The sequence below is a fragment of the Fukomys damarensis genome, unplaced genomic scaffold (genome assembly GCF_012274545.1).
Source record: "Fukomys damarensis isolate Sample0158 unplaced genomic scaffold, DMR_v1.0_HiC HiC_scaffold_2, whole genome shotgun sequence".
NCBI lineage: Eukaryota > Metazoa > Chordata > Mammalia > Rodentia > Bathyergidae > Fukomys > Fukomys damarensis.
The window spans coordinates 12,122,483-12,134,495 of NW_022900914.1; the positions used below are offsets into that span (position 1 = coordinate 12,122,483).

The 12,013-nt window shown below is 43.9% G+C and overlaps 1 protein-coding gene across 1 annotated transcript in view; it reads right to left on the reverse strand.

Moving 5' to 3' along the window:
- The window catches only part of Xdh (xanthine dehydrogenase), a 61,701-nt gene that overhangs the window by 22,362 nt on the left and 27,326 nt on the right, over positions 1–12,013 (reverse strand). The window contains exons 15-21 of the mRNA XM_010645325.2: positions 9,825–9,999; positions 8,562–8,645; positions 6,929–7,098; positions 4,666–4,789; positions 2,772–2,891; positions 1,790–1,886; positions 397–521 (exon numbers count right to left, since the gene is read on the reverse strand). Coding sequence (XP_010643627.1) covers positions 397–521; positions 1,790–1,886; positions 2,772–2,891; positions 4,666–4,789; positions 6,929–7,098; positions 8,562–8,645; positions 9,825–9,999 — 895 coding nt within the window. The remainder of the gene's footprint in view (positions 1–396; positions 522–1,789; positions 1,887–2,771; positions 2,892–4,665; positions 4,790–6,928; positions 7,099–8,561; positions 8,646–9,824; positions 10,000–12,013) is intronic.

A 12,013-nucleotide genomic window follows, 5' to 3' on the forward strand; every position in this document is an offset into this window, starting at 1 on the left:
CATATAAGTTAGTGGGTCCCTCAGCTTTCACATAGCCCAACTCCTTCATTTTAAAGATGATGAAACTGAGGTAGAGACACCTTGACCAAGGCCAGATAGCACTGCAATGATAAGAACAAACTTGCCAAGCTCTAGTGCAAGTATAAAACTCATCTAATTGATTCAGCAGCCAACCAGGCTTTATTTTACAGATGAGGAAGCTGAGGGTACAGAAAGGTTACATGCCAAGCTCAATGGCACCAAACTTGCTGGTGACAGGGTCCAGCTCCAGGACCAATGTACTCCTACCCCCTTCAGGACCAACCAGATCTCCCTCTTCCCATTTTCCACCCTGCCCCCTCCAGACCTGCCAGGGGCTCCCTGGTCACTGCCCTAGTTGACCCACAGGTCACTTACCTGGGTTTTCATGGTGTTCTGGGTAGACACAAAGAGCTCCATCTCCCCTGACTCGCCCTTGGGCACAGCAATGGTGCACTGAGTCTCCAGGTAAAAGTGGTCCTGGCCTCCGATGTAGAACTCTCCTGGGGAAGCAGAGAGCCCCACTGGGAGTCAGTGGCTGCACGGGGTCACCTTTGCTTGGGGAGATAATGTACTCTGCCAGGCAGCCTGGGCAGCAGCCACCCATTCACATGCAACCTCTGGGTTCCCTGACTAGGGTAGGGACGAGCCTCCTGGAAGTCTTAGCTATCTGTGGGTTATGCGTCTTCCTGGGCAACCCATTCCCAACAAAGAAATCAGAATGACAAAGAAATACAGCGGGTGCAAAGTTCCTTGCTCATGGCAGCGAGTAGAAATTATAGTTTTCTAAAACTACGGTAACATTTCGGAAAAGGTAAAGAATTAAGAGATGTGATTGAGACTACAATTCTAAGTGAAAACAATCAGATACACAAGCTAAAATATTGTATTATATGAGAAACCCAAAGCATGAATAACTAAAGAGTAAAAGAAAAGGTAGATAATAAGAATTAGGGAGGTAGATCTTTTGCAAAAGGGAAAGGGACCAGGGATAGAGGAAGCAAAGTGGGAAGAGAGGGAATGAAAAAAAGAGTTAAGATCTACCAACTCCCCGTGAGGAATTTAATCATTATGTATAGCAAATATGTACCAATAAAAATTAAAATTAAAATTAAAAAAGAGACGTGATAAAAAGGTCAAAATAAGAGTGTTTCCAGGACTGAAGCTACCAGGCCTGTCGGAGAGTTGGCTGCTGCTGGCTTAGCAATAAAGGGCCGAGGTAGGAAAGCAACTCCAAAGGGGGTTGGTCTGCAGTGCAGAAGAGCTGTAGACCTAATTTTAGAGTCAGAGATAGATGCAGAGGTGGAATGAGATGGGAAAATAGCTGGCCGAGGATGGGTAAGGAGCACCTTTTGGGAGATGGGGAAGACTAGGAGTAAGTCTGTGAGGTTACAGACCTGGCAGAACTGGAAAAGGAACTCAGAGATCACCAGAAGCAGGATGGAAAGAGATTTCATTTCAAGTCAGACCCAAAGCGAACCACACCTGTGGCCCAGATGCTTCCCAATAATCCTCCGAATCAGAAAACACCATGTATAATCTCTCTAGGATCACTTAGGTACGTTCGGCCCAGAGAGAAGGACAGATTAAAATGAGTGAGGCTCTACCCCAGCCAGTGGTGCACTGTTTTGTTGCAGCTGTCAGAGGGAATCTCCCATTAGGAAATATTTGGAAATCACTTCCCTGCTTCAGAGCTCAAGGCATACGTAGCTCTTGGATTTAATTCACAAAACAGTGTTGTTTCATGTACTGCTGCATGGCATAGTTATACCTGAAACAACATTATCTGCTTCAGCAAACCCTGTCTTGAGGTCTCCTTTCTCGATCTTCTTCTCAGATCCATAGAAGGAGTTGTTCTTTATAGCATCCTGAAGATCAGAAAGAAGTTTCAGTAGGGGGAGGAAGATAGCTTCTGATTAGAAAAAGAGGAACTCTGAATTGCCATCTCTCTTCCCATATATGAATCTCTATAAGCTTCGGGGACAGACTTAAAGTAGCCCAAGGAATGATGTTCCCTAGCTCCTTAGCTGTAGATGCACAACCCTGGACCTTGAGGAAAAACAAAAAATAAAACAAAATCCCGTAAGGTACCAACTGGAGCTGAAGTTTGGTGAAAGAGGAACTAACTCACTTAGGATGTTAGTGAACTGTGCCTAAGATTATGAAAACAAAGATTTCATAGGACCAAAAATCCCAGGGCTGGAAAAGATTTTAAAACTCATTTACAAGGGGGTTACATCCCAATAAATCTATCATAAGTTGAAAATTTGTTAAGTTAAAAGTGCATTTAATATGCCCAACTTACCAAACATCATAGCTTTGCCCAGCCTGCCTTAAACTCACTCAGAACACTTACTTTAGCCTATGGTAGGGCAAATCATCTAACATAAACCCCGTTTTAAAATAATGTGGATGTTTCATGTGATTTATTGAATATTGTACTGAAAGTGAAAACAGGTGTCGGTATGCTTTTGTACCACAAGAAAGTTGAAGCATCGAAAGTCATTTTAGTAGAACCATGGCAAGTCAAGGACCATCTGTAGTCAAACCCCTGCCTGCTGCTCAAATCTCCTCTGGAGGGTCCTAATAAATGTACCTGCAGGGGACTGAGGATGTAGTTCAGGGCCAGAGTTCTTGCCCAGCATGAAGAAGGCCCTGAGTTCAATCCCCAGGGCCACATTAAATGTATGAATGGATGAGTCTGTAGGGACAGAGGGCTCACCCCTCCACATAAGCAGTGCATGCTCAGTTACCTCAATTGTGATAATGGCTGGAAGGTCCTCATAAGTGATTTTCACCGCTTGAGCAGCTCTCTGTGCATGTTCTCTGGTGTCAGTGACCACAGCACCAATGATGTGCCCAATACAAGTAACCTAGGAGCAGAGACAGTGTCAAAGAACTAAACTAAAAGCTCCTCAGGAAGCAAACTATTTATAGATTTTCAAAAAGACAAAGCAAGACCCTGCTCTGACCATCAAAGCATACTTTAGAAATGCCTTGAGGCCTTTTCATGCCCTTACCCTACTACCTGAGGTTATAAGCCTCTTCATGAGTGCTTAGAATGATTTGAATTGGAACAGGACACAGAGATCCACTGGTATAAGGAGAGAAAAAGACTTCATCCTCAGGGCCAATTCTGTTTTTTAAGTACTGGTAGCCTATTGTGAAGCTAAAGTGGAAATTGATCATTGATGTCTGCCCCAAGCAGATAGGGTACCAGGAAGTGTATAAGTCAACTCAGATCTACTTCAACATCTTTGTTCTTCATATGAAGAAATGGACACCTGAAAGGCAAAGTCACAGCTGGCTCTAGTTACCAGACCACGGCTAGCTCTTACGCCTTGACTCTTCGTTTTGTTATCCAGCCACCACCACTATACTCTTCTATGTGCTATTTCCCAGGTTTATACCAAAAGCTCCTCACATGCCGAAAACCAAGTCTTGTACTTCATCTAGATGCCCAAAGCAGTAGCTCAGCTCTCAGATGCAAGCTCTCAGATTTGATGACCCACAAACAAATTTTGCAATTTATAGAATCAGAAGAATAATGATTTCTTTTAAAAAAATAATTCAGTTTCATAAAAACTTAGTGGATCTCCTTCAGGGATATTTTCATAAAATGTAACACCAAAAATAAACAAAATATTGTTTTCCAACTCATCACTTTGGGATTCAAGGTTTCTAACCATATGAATGAATATTTAGCATGAAAGTCTTTGATAATTATCTCTTCAGGCTCCCATTAAGTTACTGACTTGGTTAATGCCGTGTTGGGTATACCTAGCCAACATGTTAGTAATGCTCCTTGGGGCTCCTGAAATTTGTAAAATAATTTGTTCTTCTACCAAATACTTTCCTTATGGTGTCCTTGTGGTTACTATTTGAAGCTTATTGTTTATTCCTTCACCTTTTCATCAACAATAAGGTGAATTTACCCTTTAATTCCTACCTATTCATATCTAATCTGCAGCATTTGATCTGTTTTGGAAATGGAAACTGACCATCTGAGAACTATCCTATGAATAAAAATACAAGAATTTTTATAACAGCTGTCTTAAAGATTTGAAAACTCTTTGTTCTTTTTTTCTTTTTATGAATCCCTGGCCCAGAAACTCTTTGTTCTTGTTACAGAATTCCATATAGCCAACACCAATAGATGAGCTTTTGTATTAGTGGGTTATCAATACACATGGTGTATTGTATGATTTCTGGTTAGTTTAATGTATTTTTATTTTCTTTTTTAAAAAAGAGTTTAATGTTATACATTAGAAACCCAATTTTTAATTCAAATATAGTCATCAACTTTGCTTTACTGCACTTGGGCATGGAGTCATACCACTATATACAAACAGCAGTCACCAACTAAATAAACAAGTAACATATTCCATGCCTTCATGGATTGTCCTGAATATTGGCCTTTGAATGATGGCCACAATATATGCAAATCTATAATCTTTCACCATTACAGATTTGGAGCAATGACTACAAATTAAAACTTTTATATTTATTCCACTTTCTACTAAAAAGTCCAAGGGGCCGGGGATTTAGCTCAGTGGTTCTGCCGCCTGCCTTGCAAGTGCAAGGACCTGAGTTTGATCCCTAGGACTACCCCCCAACACACACAAGTATTAAAAAGTCCAAGCATACCTCATCCTTTGCAAAGACAGTTTCATCATTAAAAATCCCAGTTATGTTACTTCCAGGAACATCATCAGCTGACAGGAAGCACACAAACCCTGGCACCTTCTGAGCTTCTGAGGTGTCTATGGACCTGCAAGAATGAGCCGTGTGAAGGACCAGGTTGGTAAACCGAAGCAGCAGATCTGTCTTCTGGATTGGATCACTTGGACTGGATCATTTGTCCCTATTTTAATGACCCCCCCTACACTACTTGGTTCTTTCTCCATCATCTTTCCCATTAGATTCCAACTCAAGTTGCATATTCTGTTCAGCAAATGCTGATTAAATGCCTACATGGGTATTTAATGCTGCCGGGGATATAAAATGAATAAGATGGGCCTTGCCTCCACCCACCTTCTGATAGGTCTGCCTGGTCTCCAAGTCTAAGGGAACCACATGCTGTTGAGCAGCATGTACTCTGGAGAGCTGCGGCTAAAATGTACCTCACCAGCCTACACCCATCCAGAATCAGCACACTGGGGCCTCCAGTGTACCTTGAACATCTGCACGTAGCAGAATTTCCCTCCCCACATTAAGAGTGCTATGCCAGCTTAGCGGGACATCCTTAGGGATACTTAGTATACAACCACCAAGGGAGAAAGTTGAGCAATTATAGCAGACTAAATTGTGATCCTTCTGGCTCAGCCTCCTACGAGAATAGCAGGGCAGAGGAATCTCAGGGAAATGTCTGGAAACTGTCCGCAAGTACCAACCACTCTGCAGACAGTTCCTCCTCACAGCACACCTGACAGTAACTATCACTACCCCTACTGTGCATGTGGGGAAACTCAAGCTCACAGGAGTTAAGCAGCTTGCCTAAAATCACTCAGGGCGAAAGCAGTGTAGCTGAGATTAAATTGTGAGAATGCCAAAGTGAGCACAGCAGCTTCTGCCCCATCCCATGCCCTTCTGAGTGCCAGCAACCCATGAAAGTCCTGAGCGTCACAAGTATTGCAATGCCCACCTCCCACCCTCCTACATTCACTCACATACTGCTCAGATGGAGGTTACTGGAGTATAGACAGTGTGGGTCATGGTCCTGGACTCAAAGGAAGAACAAAGGTAACCAATTTACCCTGTAGCTGGCAACTATATTGACTCAAACGTTCTTTTCCCAGACCTGGCAAAGATTTTGTTTTCTATTATTGTTTTCAAATATTTTATGTGTAGATCACCCTTCCTGGAGCCTGTCTCCATGCCAGGAGTAACAGTAGTAAAAGATCAGTGGTAAAGAGGCTTGATCCCTGATCCAGGAAGACACAGGGCCCAGGAGGGAGATTTTCCTGGCTGTTCTGCTCGGCCATGCTGTGTGTCCAGTGCCCACCAGGATTAAAGTTCAACATCTCAGGCTTGAACACACACAGGGAGCACAGCCCAGTTGCAAATGCTACCTGGTTTCAAACACAAACTCTGCCATTTGCCAACTCTCTGGTCCTGGGCAAGTAACTTCCCCTGCTTCTGCCTCAGTTTTCTCTGCTGGAACAGGGGAATAATAATGGGGACTGCCTAAGGGTTGTTGTGAGGAATAAATGAGCCAGTTAGGTAAAATGCTTAAAGCTGGGCTGAGGCAAACATAAAGCACCGTGGGAGTGTTAGTTTTCTTATTACTATCTTGGAGTGGCAGTTCTTGCTGGTTAGACTCTCCGGGTTCAACAAACACATTCAAGTGACTCTTCTCCTCTGGGTGCCGTGGCCACTATCGCTAAGGCTCACAAACACAGTGGGGGTGGGGAAACAGAACTGCAGAATACAGGCACAGGTCTCGGATACTAGGCCCTGGAACAGGGCTTTGATTCCAGCTCCATTGGACTCTAAGGCCATGCTTGTTCCTTTAGTGCTCACTGAAGTTTCTCTGGAAATTTCACCTTTAAATGTAACCTGACGTTCAGAGTGCAAATCTAAGCTGGTCCCAGTAAGCCTTTCAGTGGCTGTGGCTCTTCATGGCCTTTTGGGCCAAGTGCAGCCTCCCCTCAGGATTTCTGAATGTGGCCTCTGCCTGCGTCTCCGATGTTAGCCCCTTTTGTCCCTCCAATGGAGCACTTTGGGTGCCATAGAGTCTGCTCCTCCTGCTCCTCCTGCTCCTCTCCAGACAGTGGTTTTGAGAGGATTTCTCATCTTCCTCACTAGGAGAGGAGGTCCTGGAGGACCTCGCTGTCTTTGTATCTCCAGTGATTGACAGGGTGTGAGAAGTCTCATGAGTGCTTGCCCTCGGCTCCCCCACTGGACTCACAAGATCTTGGCATGGGCCCGTGTGCTGGTGACCAGCCGCAGAGATAGCTCGTTCTCGTAGCGAGGGATGTCATCACAGTACACAGCCTCTCCGGAAGCCTGCATGGTCGCAGCCAGGTGGGTCAGGGGCCGGCCTACCATGTCCTCCTCAGACTGACCAGGAGGTACCTCCTGGAACAACATGGCCACTAGTCAGGCTACGGGCACTGTTTCGGGGACATTTGGGAGAGCTTGATGCCAGGTGACCGAGCACACCTGAGGGAGTAGGAATGGAGGAGGTGGAGGAGCATGGGGTAAATTAAACAGAGAAGCACATAAGTAGTCAGTGACAAGGGTGGTTGCAGCATTAGTATATCAACAAACAAACATAAATGCCCATTAGTCAGAGACTGGGCTATGCTACATTCATATCACACAGCAGCACGGAGAGGTGGGGTACTGGGAATTGAACTCATTATCTTGTGCTTGCAAGGCAAGGGTGGTTCCACTGAGCTAAATCCCTGGCCCAAATATACTTTTTAGTAAATTTAATTAGAAGGAAAGAACGCTCAAAGCAGCATATAATAAATGTGAAAGCAGAACATAAACATTGTACTTGTGTGTAATGATTCTAATTCAATAGTAAAAAGATATATGCTATAACTATAGCACATGCATGTCCATATATGCATAGGGAAAAGTGGAAGTAAAAAAAAATCAGAATGAGTTCCCTTGGAAATGAGATTTTGGGTGATTTTTTGTTTTCTTATTTCTTCCTTTCTATACTTTCCAAAATGTTTTAAGATGTATACATTTTATAATAATGTTGTGTATTTGTTTTTCAAAATAATAATAACAGCTAATATTGATCAAGTATTTACTATGTTGTACACCAGCAACTATCCAAGCAATTTACTTTTAATAGCACATTTAATCCTCAAACATCATCCTATGAAACAGTACTATTATTATCTATGTGTGCAGGTGGGTGCAATTAATTTGCCTAAGAATGCAAAGAGGGTAAGTAACTTGTCCAAGGTTACACACCTTTGAAATGGTACAGTTTGGGTTCAAATCCAGGCAGTCACACCTCAGTTTCTTGCAATGACCATGATATTCCAATGCAGGTGTCAATAAACTGTAGCCTTTGGCCAAACCTGAGCCACTGCTTCATTTTGGAAATAAAGCCTGACTGTCACATCTGCCTTTGTGCTGATGACAAAACCAAGGATTTTTTAATAGAGACTATACTGTACACAAAGTCTAAAAGGTTTATAGGAAAAGTTGGCAACCCTTTAGCTAGTACCTTCCAAAGAGTTGGAGTTGATAGAGGAGTGTGTGCATGCGTGTGTGTGTGTGTGTGTGTGTGTGTGTATACACTCAAGACTTCTAGCTTTTGCACATTAGCCCCACACAGTGGCCAGAAAATACAATATGGAAAAAAAATCTAAAGAACAGGCACACACCTAAGTCTAGTCCTAAGAGAGAAATAGGCCTGTGAGGGAGAAGTAGCAACAACGACATCAGTATGATTTCCACTTTCTTCACTGTGATCCACGTACAGTCTAAGCTGGCCTTTGTCCAGCGGTCAGCCACTAACCACAAGATGCAGCCTGCAGGGACACCTACTCTTAGTAGACACCATGTGTACTCACTTGGAAGAGCTGAACATTGGCTGGAGGTTCTTTGTGAAAGAGCAGAGTGGCGCTGGCCACGGTGGAGTCCAGTGTGCCACATTTCTGTGGAGGAGAGACAACAGAGGTGGCCTTGGCTACGTTGCATCATAGATCCCTTCTTGGTGTCCCGAAGGATGAAGGTGACAAATGTTTCTCTTACCTCCTCAGTCTATCTGAATATCCAACTGAGTTTGTATTCCATAACTGCCTCAACTTCCCCTCTAGCCACTCCAGCCCTGCCAGCTGAAAGGTCTATGCTTCCTTCAGCCCCGCAAACTTGTCCCCAACCTTCTCCCCAGCCTCCCTGGGAAAGCCTTCCTTGCCCTCCTCATTTCCATGGGAAGTATTTAATAACATGGGAGATGTTTATAAGATAGTCACAATTAAAGCAAGGGCGACACAAAACTCTTTATGCAGTGTGAGCCCCAGCCTGTTTAGAAAATTACAGTATCCAGATCAAAAGAGACCGTGACAATAGGTATAGTGGTGGGCGGATGGAAATTCAGATAGAAACAGAGAAGAGTTGAGGCAAGTAGTGCGACAGATAAGTGTAGAGAAAATATCAGAGGAATAAACCAAGGCATGAGCTCCGTGATAAATATTCATTAATACTCAGAAAAAGAAAGAAGCGGTATTAATGAACTGAAGAAGGAGTCAGGTCTGCTGTCCCGCATCTGTCCAGCTTCCTCTCCTCTGTGTGCCCTCCAAATCCTGTTCCTTAGTTGTGCTCCCAGCCTGGCCTTTACCAACTAGTTCTCTCCCAGTGAGGCTACCCCCTCACTCTAAGGCTAGCTCAGGGTGGAACAGGTGCAGAACAATCACTTGCTGATGAACAAATCTTGGGAACTGTGCTCCATCCCAGCCAGCCTGACTCCTGAGCACCCATCCTCGGACATCCTGTGTTCCCACTCCACATCCTCTCTCCATTCTACCTTCTCCTCTGCCCCTGTGCTCCCTGTCTGCACACAAAACCACAGCCAGATCTACTCTACATCTAGAAGGCCATCCATCAGATCCCTTTTGCAGAGTTCACAGCTGGGACATAGCGGCAGTCACGGCTGCTCAAGTTCCCGGATGAGATGATGACACCAGCAGGACAGGAGGTGGTGTCCTGACCACAGCAGTTGGCTCCCCTCTCCATGGCTCCTGGGCTGAGACCCTGGTTCCTGATCTTCTGCCCTCAGAGAGCCAGAGGGGTAGAGCAGGTTTCCCAACAGGCCAGCCTCTTGGGCCCACACTCACATCCTCAGGGTTGACTTTGCCCAGCTTTTGCAGCACGGTCAGGTAGAACTTGAAGAAGAAGCTGAGTGTGAGGGTCCGCCGAAAGTCCACCATGCCTCCCGGGGCATCGTGCTCCAGGTGCAGCTCTTCCGCCAGGTCTTTACACACGTGCTGCAGGAGCTCCTCATTCCAGGACCTGTGGGGAACAGGGAGCTCACCTTGGGCGCGTGCTCCCTCGTACCCCCATGATGAAGGGGAGCACAACACCCCAACCTCAGGGCCAGGCAAACCTAGCTGCAAAATTTGGTTCAACTGCTGACAGCTACACAACTAGAGGCACACGGGTTAACCTCCATGGGCCTCAGCTTCCTCATCTTTAAGAGCAGTACATTTTTAAAAGTAACAAAAACAATAGTTGAATCTATCAAGTCCTTACAATGTCTAAGTGGTGTCCTAAGGGCTTTGTATGAATCGTTGCTTTTAATTTAATTAAAGATTCTACTAGGGAAAGCTCTCATACCTGTTTGACCAGAGAAAAGTGAATCTTGGGGAGACTAAATGGCAGGACTTGTGCCACTCACTTGATCAGTGTTGGAACAAGGAGCCAAATTTCAGGTGAAGTTGGTCTATCCCACGTATTTATGGTAAAGATCACCTAAGATAACGTCAGTAAGGTGCTTGATACAGCTGCTGTCTTATGGTAGTCATGGTGATGGCACCAGCAGGATTAATAACAGAAGTAATAACAGCAGTAGGAGTAGCAGTAATAATGGTAGTAGTGGAAATAGGCATAATATCAATAATAGTAGCAGGAGAAGCAGCATTACCACTAGTAGTAACACTAGCAATGGTAGCCACAGTAAAGTGGTGGTAATGGAAGCAATAATAAAGATAGCAGTAGAAGAAGTAGCAATAGAAGAAGCAATAGTATTAGTAGGAATAAGACCAGTAATGATATTACTTGAGGTAGCAGTAACAGCAGCAGCAATAATAGTAGTAGTAATATCAGCAATACTAGATAGCAAGAATCACAACAGCAGCAGTGACGTTGCTACTGGTAGTGAATGCAGTAAAGCAACGGCGGGAGTAGCAACAGGAATAGTAACAGTAACAATGCTATTAGTATAAATACTACAAGAAGCAATGGGAACTGTGGTGTTAACAATAACTGTATTAACAGAAGAGGCAGCAGTAGTAGTAGCAGTATCATTAGTAGTGATAGTAATAGCATTCATGCTAATGGTATTAATGATGCTATTAGGGATGATAGAAGTCCTAGTACTCATAGTAATAGTAATATTGTAGCAGGAATAGTAGGAATGATATTAATAGTAGTAGCAATGATAGTGATTGTAGTAGATGCAGCAGCAGTAGGATCAACAGTAACAGTAGTCATAGCTGCCATGAGAGTAGAAACAGAAGTGACGATATTAAAAATAGCTGTGGTAGCAGCAATGATAACAGTAGCAGAGCAGCAGTAATATTACCATCATGTGTCACCTAGGGACAGGTGTATGTTCTGAGAATGTGTCCCTAGGTGACTTCTTCACTGTGGGGACATCACAGAGTGGACTTACTCAAACCTGTACCACGCAGCCCACTACACGCTCAGGCTTCATGGCGTAGCCCATTGCTTCTAGGCCACAAACCTGTACAGCACAATGTTACCACACGGGATACTGTAGGCAACTATAACACGATGGAATCTGTGCATCCTAGCATGGCTCAACACTGAAAAGGTGCAATAAAAATACAAGCAATAGAAACTTTTCAGCTCCATTGTAATCTTGTGGGGTCACCGTCGTATATATGGTCCACAGCTGACCAAGGCATTATGCTGCGCACAATTGTATTCACAACTGTAATAGTAGCACTAGTAACCGTAGCAGCAAGAGTGGACGTGTTAATAGTAGAAGCAGCTAAAGGAGACGTGCTACAACGTGTCTGTTTATCTTGATTCTTGTCTTGCTGAATGCTAACATCTTAACAAAAGTGACCAGCATGATGGTGTAAAAGCCAAATTGTAGGTCAATGACTGAGGTGCAGATAAAAATAGTAACATCAACCGTGTGCTACCATAGTAAATGCAAGTGACCACGTATACTATCTTGCTTAAAGAAGTCTTTGACAAAAAAAGCAAGAGCTGTCATATGTAAATTTTCTTGTTTTAAAGAAAGCAGTTATGTTCTATAGATATAAATTATGCAAAT